At 45.2% G+C, this 17,717-nt stretch overlaps 1 protein-coding gene across 2 annotated transcripts in view; it reads right to left on the reverse strand.

The window, feature by feature from the left end:
* Positions 1-5,893: 5,893 nt before the first annotated feature.
* CD82 (CD82 molecule) overlaps positions 5,894-17,717 on the reverse strand; it is a 39,209-nt gene continuing 27,385 nt past the window's right edge. For both annotated transcript variants that reach the window (XM_071427575.1, XM_071427574.1), the window contains exons 4-9: positions 16,764-16,888; positions 15,544-15,618; positions 10,729-10,836; positions 8,881-9,072; positions 8,505-8,588; positions 5,894-8,000 (exon numbers count right to left, since the gene is read on the reverse strand). In XM_071427575.1, the coding sequence (XP_071283676.1) occupies positions 7,923-8,000; positions 8,505-8,588; positions 8,881-9,072; positions 10,729-10,836; positions 15,544-15,618; positions 16,764-16,888 (662 nt within the window). In that variant the 3' untranslated portion in view covers positions 5,894-7,922. The remainder of the gene's footprint in view (positions 8,001-8,504; positions 8,589-8,880; positions 9,073-10,728; positions 10,837-15,543; positions 15,619-16,763; positions 16,889-17,717) is intronic.

Raw genomic sequence — 17,717 nt, forward strand, 5'->3', positions numbered from 1 at the left:
TTCTGCAGCCAAACCTTCTCATTAAGTTTTGGTATTCATTAGCCAAAGCAGGAACTGCTGGGAACTCCAGGAAGAGGCAGCAAGTGTGAGAACCAATGTTCAATCCGGTGTTACAGGAGGCAGGAGATTGTTTTCATAACATCTGTGGTGAGAGTGTATAAGGCAATAGACAGACTGCCAATACTTGGAACTACTCAAAAGGCTACTCTGACAACCTCACTGATTGTTTTATAAACAATTGGTTTCAAACTGATCCTGAAGTTAATGGGAAAGGCAACCGAGTCACTCAAGGATAAAGGTGCTGTGGTTTCTGCATGCCCTGCTGACTCCTTCCACAACAGCAGCCCTGCACTACAGGGCTCACATCAGGCACAGAGTTCTGTTCATCCATCTCTCACTGCTGGCAAGAACCAGTGTGGCAAACCTCACTGTCAGGTGGTTTTGACACCTGACAGCAGATGAAATAATGAAAACAGTAGCTCAGTACTGAAGTATTGCTGCAGCTGAAATGCAGCCTACCTGTCTTGTAAGTCCCAGTCCCCTGAGAAAAACTCTTCCAGAGAAATTTTCTTCCTATATCCCCCCCATGGCTGGCTGCAACTCATCCTGCTACCCTTCATGGCCATACCCCAGCTTGGCATTTGCTCAGCAAACCAACCTACCTGGCCATGCTGGCTGGCTCCTCAGGGCAGGGCACTGCTCTGTGGGGGCCCTTCCTGTCACTGCCTTGTCAGGCCAAACCCCACACCACCACTCTCTGTCCCAGACACCTCCCTCACCTCCAGACCATGTGCCAAGGCCTCCCCCTCCTCCTTAGGCAGTTCCTTCCTAAGAGTACACCTCACCTTCTCCCACACTGCCCCAGCCCACCTTGCACACCACCTCACTTCCACAGGTTCATACAGACCTGGTACTCATGCATTTCCACATAAAAACCAAACAAGACAAAAAAAAAGCCCGCTTCAAAAACACCCACCAAACCTCACACAACAGCAGCAGCGGCTGCATCATTTCAGCTTCTCCACCACCTCTCCCCAGCCTCTCAGCACACAAGGAGACATTAGCTCCCACCAAGCACCAACGTGACACCAGTGACACACCTGCTGCCATGCAGGCACTGAAGCAAAATCCTGTGCAATACTGTGCTCAGTTCCCAGGTGACTGGGAATGCACTGGTCTTGAGGAAAGGCATCCACTGATTTCTCCAGGCAGCTTCCCCCACACACCACATGGAGCTCACCTCACTTCTGCTCTGCCCTACTTTGTTCTGCAGCTCTGAAGAATTGCCCACAGTTGGCTAGAGAAGCCTCTCCAAAATACAAAGGGCTCAGGTGTCAGGGTCTTTGCCCAAGTGAAAAGTGACAGGATGAGAGGAAATAGCCTCAAGTGGCACTGGGGAGTGGGGAAAAAGGGGATTAGATTGAACACTAGAAAAAACTCTTCACTGAAAGGGCTGGCAAACATTCCTCAGTCTATCCCACCTCAGAAGACCAACACACCCTGGTTTTAGGTCACAAGTTTAGAATATAGCTTTATAATCCTATTTTGTTCAATCTCAAATATTTTACATAATTTTTACTATGAGGTAACCACTGAGAAAGTAGAAAAAATCCCTCAATTAGAAGTTATTCAACTATTTTCAGTCTGTTTATGCAGAAGAAAAAAAAAACAAAACCACTTTGTTTTAGAGGAACTTACATCCTCAAGGGAAAAATGGTTATGCCAAAAAAAATCCCAATCAGTGCTTACCAGAGCACTGATTTAATTACAACATCATATCAAAAGAACAACTTATTTTTGAATACTTGAGAGTATAGTGAAAAAACCTCTGCCAAAATTAAAGGTCTGCACTGTGCTGGGTTATTGTTCCAGGCTGTCTGCAGACATCACTGCATGAGTTATACTATTCTGACATCATTTTGCAAGTTCAGTGCACAAAGCACATGCCTATACTATAACATGACAGGACCTCACATTTCCACCCTAGTAAACCCCAAATAGTTTCCAGAAGGGCTATGCAGAAAATACCCAGGAAGCACTCTGGGTAAGCCATTCAGATGATCACATGCTCTGGGATTCTTGCTGTCTCTGAAGAACTTCCATATGTCCAGTCTGCAACTCTAAGGAGGGCAAAAAGAAGGAAGAAGTTAGTCTGGTGCACAGTCCTCTGATCTCCTGCACTGTCACAACTGTTGCTTAGGAGCTGGTTACCTGATGGTGGCAGACAGATTCCAGAAGAATTGCATTCAGACAATCTCCAGAAAAATTATTTGGACAAGGAGAGACAACATGGAAAAGATTTAAGCTTATGAACAGCAGATAACACTAGACAGAGACACATGATGGAAAACGTCTGGCATTCTGGTGACACAGTGAGGATCTGGGGTCCTGCAGGAGGCCTAGGTCTGATGTCAGTATAGTTCCTAACCTGGTAAACACTCACAGAATGAAGAGCAATATCAGGATAATCCCTGAGCTGCTGCCATTGTTCAAAGAAACATTGTGAAGGAATGGGAGTTACATAGTTACATCTACAAGGAAAAGGCTCTCTTGTTTCCTAAAGATAAGGCCTGTGGTAGTTACAGAAGTAGGTTTCCATACTTTCTGCTAAACTCTGCATTGTTGAGGACAGAGGAGTTACTCCATGATGCCATTCATCAGTGAGAGAGCTATAGGAAAGAAGATAACAGAGAGAAATTTAATTGAAGTGCATGAAAATACCATCCTTGGGGCCTAAAGCAGCATCTTCCCTCTCAGATTCTATACCTCATAGAGCATCTACATATTAGTTGGAGCATTATCCTTCTCTTAAATCCCTATTTTAAATGGAGCTAATATTTTTTGCCCAGAGAGCTGAGAATAATTTTTCTCCAGGTACACAGCATCCAATATTCCCCTAATCCCTCCCCACAAAAGCCAAACAGCACACAAACCCCAGTCAATTGTATTATTAGGAGCTTAGAGGAGAGAAACCAAACAATTTATACTTGTGAGAAGAAAGAATTCATGGCCAGGGTTACAGAATTTACTTAGGAGAAGGTAATTTCCCATGTTTGGCAGAGAAGATTCCTGACACAAGGCAAAAAAATTGCATGAACTCTGCCAGCACACACCTGCTAGAAATTGTTTATAATGGCTAAAGCACATTTAGTAGCTTTACTAGCAACGTTTTACTAATAGCTTTGGTTCACTAATTGCATATTTTTTGCTAAGGGCCTTTTGCAAGTGTACAAGTTTGAAGACTTGCATGCTAGTAGATTTTTACATTGACAAGCTTTTAGTATCAACCTGGTTTAAGATGTCATTCAGAAATGCTGACTGCTAACTGAGGCTTATATGTAATAAAAGGCCAAGGCTAGAGCAGAGTCTCAGAGGCTGATGGGGTAGAGCCAGCCCATGAATAATTGAGGGAATGTTCTCCATTTATGGCATTGAGTGGTAGCATTTGTGAGAACCCCGGGGTCCTTTGGCTTTTCAGCAGCGAGCCCGTGGCTGCCCGTTCCTCACTTTCCTCAACAATGTCACAGAGTCTGACACCAGCACTCTCAGTCTGTCCTTTGGCAGCCAGAAACCAGGCTTTTCTGAAGTCTACCACATTCAGCCTAAATCCTGAACAAAGCTAGCAGGGACCAGCCACACTACCACACATGGGAGAATTATAGGGAAAAGAACAGCTGCCACATGTTAAACTGGGGTATGTTCCATACAGAAAACAAGATCCATTGTGACCTACAGACTTACCCTTAGCCACTCTAACTAATGCAATTCCTCTTCCCACCTTCCCACTCCAGAAAAAAAAAAAAAAACACCTCATGGAAAGAATTATAGCAGCTCGTGAGTGCTTCATGATCACACAGAACCAGAAACGTGACCAGTTCATTACTAGGGGCCTTGCTTCAGGCCACAGGGTGGTCACAACTCTGCTCTTTCATTATTAATTATTGGCCTGGGACATCTACAGAGCAGCTTATTGGCTGTGCACAAAATGCTTCCATGTGCTGAGCTTCTGCAGAGGCTGGCCCTGTGGGCTTTGCTAGACAAACACTGCAGCTCCCAAGAAGTCTGAGTGCTAGGCTGATTTCTAGTTCCAGCAGCAAACCTCCACCTCTGGAGAGGAGCTGGGAGCCTGGCCCAAGGAGCAGCAGCAGATTTCTTAATCTCTGAAGATCTGAGGACTTTCTTCCTGGAATCTTTTTGAAATCAAATTTGTAAGTATTCAATGCACTCTCCTTCCCCTCTGACTGACAACTCAAAGAAACTGAGGCTGGAAGGAAACAGGGAAAAATGGGGACAAGAAGCATCATGGGAATTCCCTCATGCTGAACTTCCAGACCTAGGTAGAGCAGAAACACAAGAAGGAAACACAACTCTCACAATAGTCGAAGACATGCAACAAAATATCCAATTGTGTGCTTCTCCAAGAAATGGAAGGGAAAATTATCCTTAAAAATGCCAAGCATGTAGCACAAATCGTTTACGAGGAGAATACATCTGTAATTACAAGTTAATTTAGCTACCCTGCTGCCAGGAGTAACTGGGAGCAGACGGAAGCGATCAGTGTCATCTTCTCATTCCCCTGGGACCAGCCCGGGCTGGGTTTTCTTGGTGGAACACCTCCCTCCAGTGGCCAAAGGTTTCCACAGAGCTCGGGCAGAGCTGGGGACCCAAGCTGGGACAAGCAATTGTCCTCAAGTCCCCTGCTTTCTCCTTCCAGCCCCACAGCCGGCTGGATGGAAACCAGCAGCACCCTTCCCCACCTAGGAGCCATCCGGTCAGTTCTGCCAGGAGTGTAGGTAGCCCTCCAAGCTGTGGGGCCCTGGGAAAGCATTACCTCCTGATTAAAGCAGGCTGCTCTGGGAAATCAAACAGAAAGGGAACACTCCATGTGACCAAGAACCAAGCTCTCCTCAAGCACAGCCCAGGACAGACTAAAGGAACAAGTTCTACTCACGAGTAGGACAGATCATTGCACCTTACTGTGGCTCCAGGATCCACTTAAGTCCCTCTTGCTCTGCACTCATCTGGTCAGGGTTCCTGAAATCTTGACTTAGACCAGTTGCCACCAGTGTTTGCTGACAGCACCTGCTATCAGCAGGTACCTTCTCTGCAAACTTCACTCTGTTTCTTCAAAACATATATGAGGACTTAGGTCATTACTTCCTAAAGCAACAGCTGTAAAATTCATTAGTACACCACTTCAGTTTCTTCTAAGCCATTTCAAATGTCCAGATGCACCAATATGGTGCAGGATCTGAAGGAATTTTGAGATCCAGCTCATATCCACTTCTCAGTTGCTTAGCTGAGAAAAGAAAGAAGATTTATATAGTTGGTCTATCTATTTCCGAAGAGCTTTTCAAGGCCAGCATGTGGTGACATAAACTATTGAAAAATGGCCATCTAGTTTTCTTCCTTCTCACAGTGGAAGGGCAAGGGCTGAGGAATCCTACTGAAAGTGAGTAGGAAAAAATAATATAGTTAAGCTTGCAAGAGCTGTATGCACTGTGGGCATAGCAGCAAGCTTGTATTTCATCAGAATTTGTCCGCAAGGCTTATGACTTCAAACTGTGCAGACTGTGCAAATCTGAAGCAACATCTTCAAGTATTTTGCTTAGGAGATAGCAGGTAATTCAAGGAACTATCTCAGTCAGCTCACCCTAAGACAAACATACTTCATAAAACAAGAGAAAGTTTACTTTAGAATACAGCCCAGAAAAATTGTAACCTCCCCCTGCTGGGCAGGATCTTCAGAGCCCACATTGATCTCACACATGCACATCAGAACTTTTGGTACTTTGAATAAATAAGATGTCAGTGATCTGCACGTAAAGCAGAAAGGAGTGGAGAGGAAGCAAGGGGAAAACAATTCAATACACAAGTCCCAGACAGAGATATATATTTTTTAGCAAAGTCTTTATTACAGAAATATTCACCCTCTAGACTTTTATATCTGTACATGCATTTCTTCCAGTAGGAAGATGTTGCTAAAAACAGACAAAAATGGAAATCCAGAATGGGCTCCTTTTCACTTGCTGCTCAGCATTGGCATCTGTAACTGAACAAGAATCTTACAAATAAGAACTCATTAGAGAATAGACTTTGTGTTACAAAAGCTAGCAAGCTTTACTGCTAAAGGTGCCTTCTGCTATAGAAAAGGTCAGCTTGAAGGATCTGTGCAGGAAGGGGCAGATATCTCAGAATTGCAAAGCCTTATCAGACCTCCATAAAAACCAGTTGCCCAGTCATGTCCACTCCACTCTGTCCAAAGATGAGGACAGAGCAGGGACTCCCTGCTGGGGCCCTGATTCTCTGCACCAGCCTTTCTTCCCAGAAGGAAAACCAAGTAGGTTTTACCAAGTTAACCAAGTTAGGGTTATTACTACCTGCCCCACCCCTGACAGGAGACAGTCCTGGAACCACCTCTGTAAGGCAAAGGCTCACTCACCGAGTACCTTGTAACAGGTCCCTGGCAAGGACCATCCACTTATCTCCCATCCAGCTTCCTGATGTCACAGTCATTGTACCATGTGTAACAGCAGGAAATCTGCTGTGCCCAAGACACCTCTAAAAGTGAGGATTTGCACCCAGCTGTCTTACGTAAGCAGTTGGGGCAGTGCTTCTTGTGCATTTCCTACCTTCTCCTGGTCTACACCACTCCTTGCTGCTGACCCCTGGCTCAATAGAAAAAACAGCCCAGCCATTAGCACAGAAACCTGCAGCCTGCACAACTGCAGAACCTGCTACTTATCTGCTGCAGTGCTGGCACTTGAGGCAGAACTCAGGATGCAGCCATGGCTCCGGACCACAGTGGAGTCAGAAGAATGGACAACTGAAATAAAAGCAACTTATCTTTGCATCCCAGCTACAGAACCTATACTGGGCGCTGACACGGGTGATATTTCCAAAATACAGCATCAGCAATCCAGTCAGATCTTTCCATATTCATATCTAAATCCACAGCTAACAAATTTTATGTTCATAAAGGAGCAGGGGAAGAATCAAATTAATTGTAATCTCTATAAAGTTGGCAACCCAAGAATGCAAAGAGCAGAGCCAGCCTGGGGCTGAGTCCACAGTATGCAGCAGTCTCTGAAGTAACCTTCAAGCTGACAGGAGCCAGCAAAGCAGAGCTAGGGAGAGAGGAAAAGATAAAGAGGCATATGGGAGAAACATGTCAAATCCAAAACCCAAGGGATCCATTCCATCAGTAGCTGAGCACCACCACCACAATCTGCCAGGTCACACTAGGAATAAACAAGTAGGCTTGGCTCCCTCCTGGTGGCTTCTCATCACGCTCAAAGGGAAGAGCTCCACTGAAGGCAAGGCATAGCTGACTCCAGAAACAGGAGAAGCGTGACAGTAGCACTCTGTATTTCAGATCAGAACCTAGGCTGGAAGATGTATAGTAGGAGCTGAATCAGGTCAACTGCAAGGGATGAGAAGGCCTATAAAGCATGACTAGTTATCACCACAAGTCAGTGAAGCAAGTGAAGCTAGCAAAGCACTGGAATCTCAACAGAATTCCTGGCTCATGAGACTTCAGGAGGGAGGTGAAAAGATGTGCAGGAGAGCAAGGGAGAGAAAAGTTATTGTATGTTGGGTCCAGTGGGTTGTAGAATGAAGATATGAATAGTATTGTTTAACATGGAGCAGACAGCAAAAGCATTGTCCCCTCAGGTTAATCAGTGTCTCATGTGACACAAGACAGTTTAAGTTCTGCTTCTTGAAGTAGAAATAATCCAGAGGCAGGATGCAGGTGGCCCAAGGACCCTATTGCCAGAAGATCAGGCTGTGTTGCAGCTCTAACAGTTCTTAGCAGAGTGGTATCAGAAATGGGATGGTCAATGGTTGGACAGTCTGGGTATGAGGCAGGAATGTTCTGTTTGCTCCTTTCTCTGTGGTGCCGTAGCTCTGGAGTAGCCAACTCAAGACTTGGGCACTTTGGTGTAGTCTTCGCTGTGTATGTTCTTGCAAAGCGAAATGGACAGTATCATCCCCAGCAGCTGGAACAAGTATGAAGAGTGGGAACAAAATCAGCAACCAGACAGATAAGGTGGGAAGAGCAGGTAATATGGGGGAGCACAATACAGTGAACATCTTTTAATGACACCATATAGGTGAATAGAGTTAGTCCTCAATACAAGGCAAATGCAGTAAACTGAAATGACAAAAACTTGGGCTTCATAAAGTTGTGACTTCATCTGGAAACTATGTTATGGGCTTTTTAAGGCAACAAATGGGATTTCACTAAAGTGGGATTTTGCTTGCCTCAGTATTCTGGTTACAGAATTGCCAAAAGTCAGATACAGCAGGCAGAACCACAAGTAGACAAGGCTTTGTTATATTTTTAATCCAGTCAACAAAAGCCACAGTTCAGGCAGACACAACCAAGAGCTAGAACTGCACTGCCATTCAACCGGGTTCTATTACTTGAGAAAACAGCTTTGCCTTTAAAAAAGTCTCCATGATAAGACAGTATAGGACAGTAATGTCAGGAAATTACCTACCTCTATAACAGCAACACCAGTGCAAACCCCAAGAATTATACCAAGGTTGTCCTTCAGCCACTCCTCCACACCATCCATGCATCCCTATAGAGAAAACACAGCCACAAAGAAGAGAAGCATGGCTCTAAATTTGTCAAAACTGTAAATCCATAACATATCTTTGCACACAGGAATTATGCCAGTTACATGCTATACCATGTTTCATGGAAGCTTTTGCAAAAAAGTGCAGGATCCCCGTCACCCTGTCCCCCCTTGCCCCAAATTCCACAGGTACTTCAAGCAATAAGGACATAAAAGAAGTGCTCTAAATTTTCAGAGGAACAAAGACAAGGCAGCCTCAGTGGAAGCTTCACAGGGCCCAGACTTACTCACTCACCTGCTCATGAACAGGCCAGTCAGCATATGTTGCAGTGCCATTGAGAGGGTCTTCCAGACTGCAGAAGCCTCTTCCTTCCATTAAGTCCTTCGATCTATTGGAGCAGGAGCACGGATACTCAGTATTGCTTTTGTTCCTAAGAATCTCATTGTTTTCCCATTCCTTTGGTCCAGTCCAGCCACAGCAGGCAATCTAATAACGAGAGAGAGATCATCACAGTCCTACCCTTTGCACTGGCAAGATAACTGCACATGACAATAGGCAGGTAGAAGTACTCAGGAGCTCTCCGGTGCAACAACAGGCCATACAGTTTGCATGAATTAGCAGCACTAAACACCACCCTGGTTACTTATGTACAGAGCTGTCCAGAACACAGGGACATTATTTCCTCCTGAAGAGCCACTCTGCTAGCAAAACAAGAGGTCAAGGGCCCCGGGTCTCAGCCGTGGCCCCGGGGCAGCAGCAGCCACCACACGGTGGCGTCTCCACGCCGCCAAGCCCCAGCACAGCACCGCGCACCAGCGCCCGCCTGGGTGCAGCACGACCAGCTGGAACACGGGATTGGGAAAATTTCCATCCAAAGAAACATTTACATTCCTATAGAGCCACGTGATAAAACCGTATTTGCTGAAGGGAAAAGCACATCGGGAAGTCTAGCAGGGAGTAAGATCCTAAGCATGGATCCAAGTGCTTGCCCAGTAGTACAGAGTAGAAAGGCTGTCCTATGTCAAGGTAGAAGTTTAGGGAAAATGCTTCTTTGCTTGGAAAGGAAAAGTAACATTTCTGCTGTAATAGACATGAGATACAAACAGCTGAACATCCACATCAGGACAAGCATTTGGTTTCCAAAAGAGTGCTGTGAAGACACAGCCTCCAGAAGGAACCACATTTCCTTCACAAGAGGTTTGGACTTTAAACTCCCGGTTTACAGAACCCCACTCTCTTTAAAATGCTAACTCCCAGTGTGTGAGATGAAGTAGACTCTTAACACTCAAATTCTCCATCTCTGCAAAACCTTTTTCTTCTGTTCCTACATAAAAGAAGGGCCCAAGCAGTAGCCTCTCTCCAGTAGTAGAATCAGGCTTCTCTTGAGTTCACCACCAAGGAGTTACAACTGCAGTGAAAAAACATGCATAAATCATTCTCCAAGGAGGAGAAATACTGCAGGTCAGTGTTTTGCAAAGCAAAGAACAGAAAGAAGACAAATGCTGTTACTCGTAGTTACTACCCATCAGTCCCACGCTGGCCGTGTGTTTAACTACAACAGCCAGCCAGCTCTCAAGCTTGTGGTTTGGCAGTAAACAGCTGTCACGACTCCAGTGTGCTTGAATACTCTCTAGCTGCTCAAGAGCTGACCCTGATGCTAAAACAGAAACCATGGGCAGTTGGATGGCTCCCAAGAACGCTGATACTTGCAAAAAACCATCACAATAAGCAAGCAACATGCACCAAGTAGTAAGGCAGGTGGTGCTGCTGACTTGCCTGGCAATAAACTAGGGACTTTTCGTTACAAAAATCATGTACAGAATGTTTTTCACACATTAGTATTCAGGAGGCCCAGCAGACAAAGAGAAGTGTTGGAGTGCCATTTGACAGGCTAGATACACTAGCACACAGCCAACACTAGCTAGCTCTAACACCCAGCAGACAAGAATGGTTCAGGGTCTGACACAGAAGCACCAAGCAAGACCATTTTCTAGTCTGCAGGCACCAAACCTCACAGGCCACTTTGTAGATCAGCCAGATCAATGTGCAATAGATGCTTTTCTGTCCTCAGCCTAGCTTTAAAGGTCATTGCCTGCATTGACAAATAGCATCATCTACCTCTTGCTGCCCCCCACAACTCACCTGTGTCTGCACATAGTCCCATGCATCTTGCAAGTTCCTCTTATCTTCATCCAAAGGGTCATAATTTTCAATCAGATTTACAACTATGCCAGACAACTCAACTTTCAACTGGCAAGAAAAAAAGAGGCAGGAGAGTTAGATTATCAGTTCTTGTAGCCTTTTCTTTGGTCTTTCAGATACACATATAAAGCTACAGTCACTCATAAAAGCTGACTGCAAATAGTTAACAAGTACAGATAAGGGCAGCAGCTTTGCTGCTCAACAGCCAAAGCACCAGCAAGTCCTTGCCAGGACATGGGGAAAGCCTACAAACCAGGAGAGCAGTAAGGAAAGAGATCAGGTATGGTTACCTGCAAAGACACAGGCTGAACAACTAACTCCCTGCCCCAGACAAGACAGATGTGCAAGGTAAGTGCAAGCTGAAGGACAACACTGCCTTTAGGACTCACAGGTTATGTGTTTCTAATTTTGTACTGCAGGAGACACCCTGGTCCAGGATCTCTGCCACTGCAGCTCATCTCCACTGCTCAGAGAAGGTGTAAACCACTCTGCTCGTGAATGCAGATGGGTTTGCTGATACACAGCTGATGGAAAGTTGCCTTTTTCACAAGGTGCTGATCTACCTCTCCCCAAACTCCCACAAGTCCTGTTTCTATATTAAGACAGGAAGTATTACAACTACCTAAACTGCTCATTAACAGTCTTATCACAAAGTTCAGGTGTATCAAATCATCCCTTCACCACCATTCCTTTTCCAGAGATATTTACAACACCCTTCAGTTTGATGAGAGGTGCAAGCTACCACCTGGCAGACTCCTTCACCTTCTCCCTCCCACCTCCTTCCAAAGCTCTTCTTAACCAGCCTGTACATAAGGACTGCTAAGGACAGACCCAGATTCACAAGAGGTTGAAGAAAAGTGCCATTAGACTGCCCAAGGGATAGGATAGAGTTTCATCAGCCTAAGCACCAGAATGTTCCCATCCCACCTATTACCTTTTTGACTGTGGTGCTACAGCATATTTCAAATCAGTGGAAATGGGTTTCTCTTTTCTTCTACTATCAAGAATTTTCAATGACCATGGCAAATACCAAGACACTCAGCAAGAGGAAGCACTGCCTACTGTTGAGAGAAGCTTCTCTACATCAGCAACTCCTCTTCCTAGGAAAACTGCAGCTCAGTTCACTGGGATCAGCTGTGTCAGGCCAGACAGACAGGAGCTGCATGATCTTTCTTCTCATGATGTCTATCTCTTCCCCTTTTAATTACTTCACTTCCCCTTTTTCTTCCCTTCAAATCGAGGCAACCTGACCTGGTTCTCACTAATGAGATTGGCCTTGGCTGCTGCCATAAGCCTTATCAGTTACTGAACCTGTGAGTTCCCATCCCGACCCCTCCTGCACACTGCTGCTCCACATGCAGAGGGAGGCAAGGAGAGCTGGGCTTGTTTTCCTACCCTGGGCCCATCTTGCATCTCAGCTATTGGGTCAGATGGAGCCTACTGCCACTTCTGCAGGAATCCCAGGACCCCACCACAAGCAGACAGGACTTGAACCTGATGTCCCCAACCACAGCTACATAGGGAAGCTGTATGTCTGCTTTGCCCTTACTCTTACAAAAGAAGAGGAAAGAAGTCCTGCAAACAGCTCTTGTTTCAAAAAGTGAAGCATTTCAAATTAAAGAAAAAAAAAAATCAGGCATTCCTAGGTGTTGTAGCAAGCAATCTGAGAGAGGGGGAGTATTATGCAAACAGTGGCACAGTTCTGGAGCCACATAGGCAGCTTGCTTGTGGGCTTAACCTATAAAGCAGCCGAAAGGGAAAACACAGGCATCTGCAGCTGTTCACCCTTAAGCACCTGGCAGAGGAAAACCGAAAGAGCAACAACCTAGAAAGGCACACAGAACACGCAGGCTTTCAACATCCTAACCACCTCCACCCATTTAAAGTTATCAGGACTTAACACTGTGTGAGACACGAATACCTCACACGAATGGCTACCCTTGCTTTCAGGGCTTCTTGCCTTTTCCCACTCTAGCAAGCCCAGTGTCCAAAGGCACAATCCCACCACCTCAAAGCAGGGGCACTTAGAATCTAGGCACCAAAGCCACAGCTCACTGCCAGAAAGCAGCAAGGCTGTCAGTCTCCCCACCACATGGGCTACTGAAGAGGGAGATGGGGAAAGCTGAATGCCAGAGGCAAGACCAGGTCTTTGATCAGGCAATGGATTGTGCAGGCTTCTTCCCCTATCAGACACTGTCAGCCATCTATCCTGTCCCTGTCAGATGCAAGCTAGATCCTTTCCTCAGCACTTATTAGCATCTAGCCTGCACACAAAAGCAGGCTCAAAAAACTGGAGGGAGCTCTCCTCTGCCTTGTCACTTCAGATCCTGAAACTCACGCATAGTCCATAGCCCCAGACAAGTCGCTGCGTGCATTCACACAGGCCTGTCTGCTGCAAACAATAGCTAGCAAGTAGGGCTATTCCCAAAACACCACCATTCTCCTTTACTCAAGGCACTTGGAGCCAAGCTGCACAGAACTGTGTGAACTAGGCCAAGAGAGAACTTGCCCAGGCTCTCACACATTTAGGGGCTTGTGATCCACTAGACGTAGGTGAGTAGCAACATTCAGTTCACAAAGCAGAATATCATTTGCAGCATTTGTGATGTTACTATGTTGTTGTCGATAAAAAAACCCCACCCCAGAGTTACAGTCACCAACAAATGTAGGGAAACAAATCTTGCATCAACATCCTCCCAAAAGTACTGGGCAATTCCAGTCTGAAGGGGCATTCCTCTAAAAATGCCCATGGGAGAGACAAAGCAGCAGCCTTCCTGTCAGAGGCTCAGCCTTTTACAGTTACACTAACTCTATTCCAGTATACTGTTATTTGTCAGTGTGGGGGAGGATTTTGACACCGAAAAGGAACAGATATGCCAGCAATAACTTCAAGTGAATCCATGGAAATAAATACTTCAGTTACAAGTGAAGGACTGAGTATCACCTTGCTACATTCTGGATCCAAAATCTTTTCCTTCACCCTTGTTCTTCCCTGTTTTATATCTAACCAAGTTCCTGAAGTCAGAAAGAAATAAACACAAAGAACACAATAGATATCTGGGGACTGGCTGTTGAGCAGTTTCAGTGTGCCTCACTGTACTCCAAGCTGCCCTGGGATGAAGTACAGCCAGCGAAGCAGAGCGACTCACACAGCAGCACTGAAGCACAAACCCCAAACCACTGTGCTGGAGGTTTCAGCCAAGACCTTCCTCAAGCAGCTTTTCTTAGTGCTCTAGGCAGGTACTTTGGAGGATCCCTGAAAAGAGAATGGCTCTAGAACAGCTTTTCCATTAATTTTGTTCATTAGGGACTGAACAGGAGCATCTGTTCAAAGCCCAGCTTCCCTGACCATTCTCCCAGATCTATAAAAGAGATGATCTCAGTCACACCAGCTCCAACAGCTGTGGAAAACAACCCCCAGCACTTTTAAACTCTCCCTGGTCTGATGAGGTTTAAATGAAGAGTTACAGCTTAAAAGTTGGAGTTCTCTAGAGTAGATTGGCAATTGGAGGAGAAACACCAACAGAGGTACAGAATTTCCTGGTTTGAAGTCACATTTCCCCATCGCAGGGGAATGCCCATCCCCACGCCTCCATATCTGCATTAGTCAGAGCTGTTTGTTGAGAATAATCTTTACACACCAGTTTTAGTCACTGTTTTAGTTTCTCCTTTAGCTTCTGCCAGCCCAGAGAGAAAGCTACAGTCACACCACATTTGGCAAGGAACGCAGCCGACAGCTGCTCAGTCACCACAGTACAAAGCTTACATCAGTTATGCTGGTGGCAGGCACCTTCCCCCTGCCCCAAACTTCTCCACCAGGCCCCATCCATAACCTCCTCAACTGTTCTGCCTTCTGTAGCCATCTAGCTAAAGAGTTGGCTTAGGAGAGGTAAGCACAGCCATACAGTGGTATATACAGCTGTGCAGCATAGGACAGGGTTACCCACAACTTGTACCCAAAGCCAGTAGTGACCCCACAGCTATAGCTTGTTTCCTCTGCATAAATATGGCTCCCAGTTTAGCTCTGAAGTAACTGAAGTCCTGATCAGGCACTGCCTTGGCCAGGGAACCTATACCCATGATGGATTGTTGCAATGCACTTAGGTAGCTCAAAAACAGGTAGCTCCCTTTTACACTACGAAGCACATTGGAGCTCTAGAAGCACACACTGTGAAACTGCTTTCCTGACAAAGGAATCCACTTCAAAATATTAAACTGCTTGGCTTTAAACTCCACCTGTAGAGCAGGAACCGTGAGATATTTGTGTTTGCTTCTGTGGAAAGAGGACAGCTCTTTCAAGAGGAGTTCCATCCACAGATGCAGAAAGACTAAAAGGACAGAACAAGATGGCACAGGGAGGAAGATCAGTCAAAAAAGCGCTCAGGCTGGTAATTCCTCAAGGCACCAGGGACGGCAACATGGTTGAAACCACTGCTACTACCTGTCCAAATAGCTGCCTACAGCAGGATCAAGAGGAGGTGTGGTCTAAAACATTTTAGGACTTTCTTTTTTCCCACTGTTCCCACTACCCAAAAATAATGCCTGCATACCAAATAAAGTTTCATAATCCTTAAGAAAACAGCACTATTGAAGCAGATACAGAAAAATCAAATAGCAAAGCTATTGAGCTGGGAGAAAAGGAGAATCTAGTTATGCCTGCTAACAGGATAGCCCAGTTTGGAAGAAAGAATTTCTAGGTATCACCCTTCTCCCAAGCCAAGACCAAGAAAAAGATGCATGGTAATAAAGACTTACCGTTTCTTTCTGGAAGTAGATGACCAGTGCAGCAGCAATCTGAGCTAAGAGGATTATCATCAGGCAGGTGAAGTACTGGAAACAAAAAACAATAGGTGATCACTGTCAGTCTTTAGAAAGGTCTGTATACAAAAGTTAATAAAATTACATACACAAGAGAAATCACAACATGAGCTAATGTCTTCTTGCCTGCAGACAAACTCTGCTATCAACAATGCCTTCCTAGGAAAAGGCTGGAACCAATGTCAGAGCAGTGCAGTTCAGCACTTCTCCCATTAGGCCAACAGAAAGCCCTCAGGAAGGAAAGGGTTTACAAACCCTCTCTGTACGTGTCATCTCGACTGGGACTCTCTCCCACATCCAGCTCCATTCACAGACCATTCTGGCCTCAATCAATCAGCTGGATTCTGCCTACCTCAAGCCTCAACAGAAAAAAAAGAGTCAATTTTACAAACCTAATTTTTAATGTATTTTTTTAGAAAAATCAATTACCCTTTTAAAACATGCTATTTAATTTGTTTGAGGATCTGAATTTTAGATTCACCAGCAAACTTCTGAGGTTCCTTTTAAATGGTGGCAGCTACTATTGCTAGACAAGAAGATACTGCTAATACCAGGACACACAGTGTGTGCCATGCTTGGTTTCCAATACATATGTGCTCTGAATAAGACAGAGTCATGTGGCAGGCTGAGATGTATGATGGTGGTATCATCTCACCTATCGTGGACAGAAAAGCTTCCTATAGATGAACTGCCTGAAGAGAGGTCCTGACATACAGGACATTCCTAATTGGGTCTCTCTCAACTCTTGCACTTTCCACAGATGTGACATAACAGGATACTATCACTCTTCCTCTTTTCTTTCACTGCCTTTGGAACTTGCTCTTCTACCACTGAGAGCACAGTACCAACTTAGAAGTCAGGGTGAGGGGGACAGGGTACACTTCTCAGTTGGCAGTCCTCAACTCACTGTGTGCAAGAAGTGTCAGTGACATCCTCTCTCATTCACAGTTCTGAGCTTATTATCAGTAATGTCTGAGGAGCTCTGCTGCAGTCTGCTGACTGCTGGAGAATTTAATGTGTGCAAATTAAGAATTAGATCTAAGCTGACCTAGCAGAAATAACATCCCCAGGAGACCGAAGCCCCATCTACAATCCAACAGATATTTTGCAGGAGATGTATTAAAGGCTGGCTCTAAAACAGGCACGAATACTCTCACCAGACCCAAGAGACACCGGATTTCATTGACGGCTCCAAGACAGCCCAGGAACCCCATCAGCATGGTAAGTGCCCCAACACCAATGAGGATGTATGCACCAGTCTTCAGGGAGGGAGATGACATCTCTGTAGGAGCCAGGAGAAGGAACAACATTAGCTACTGACAAAAATATATGTCTGTCATCACCATTTATAGAACTGCGTCCATATCTACTGATAATTGTCTTTGTCCGCTCCAAACAGACTGCACAGATGTGTGCCAAACACGGTGACAAACAGATGCTTCTGGCTGTCTTTTGATGAAAGTAGACTTAAAAGCCATCCTGCAGGACTCCAGAGCCTGGAAGACCCAAGGTCAGTCCAAACAAATAACTGTCTCCAAACAAGGTTTATCTCCTTACTGGAATTTTACTCCCTCATGAATGTACTGCAAGTAACAGTAATATAAAAGATGATCTACTCCATAACTACTGTCTCTTTGCTTCAATTCCCTTTGCTATCTTCAGGGAAGCTTTCTTCCAAGTCCTAAACCCCATTTTTGGATAGCCTTTTCACTTTGAAGCACTATTTCTTGTTGTAGCTGTTCTTTTCACTTAACCACTTGCAGTCAACACTGGGACAAACTAACTCTGCAGAGTGAAACATGCAACAAGCTAGTGTTGAGCACAGATGATGTGACAGGTTACTTAGCAAGTCTGGCTTGAATGGCACTTACCACAGGCTGTTGCAGCACCTGTGCATGACACCCTGCAAACAGATGCTATTCCAGATATAATACCCAAATTATAATAATTCCAAACCAGATATAATACCCAAATTAGCTACTTTTACAAATCCTCCTAGATATCCCTTGCTATTGTTTCTAATGTCTGCGCTTCTGAATGCTCAATGGTTTTTCAACCAAGTTTAGGTCAGATTATTTCAGACATGCTGGTCATGTCAGCCCTCTCCCCCC

Source organism: Agelaius tricolor, unplaced genomic scaffold (genome assembly GCF_023055355.1).
Source record: "Agelaius tricolor isolate 1412-34295 unplaced genomic scaffold, bAgeTri1.0.p SCAF_5, whole genome shotgun sequence".
Taxonomy (NCBI): Eukaryota; Metazoa; Chordata; class Aves; order Passeriformes; family Icteridae; genus Agelaius; species Agelaius tricolor.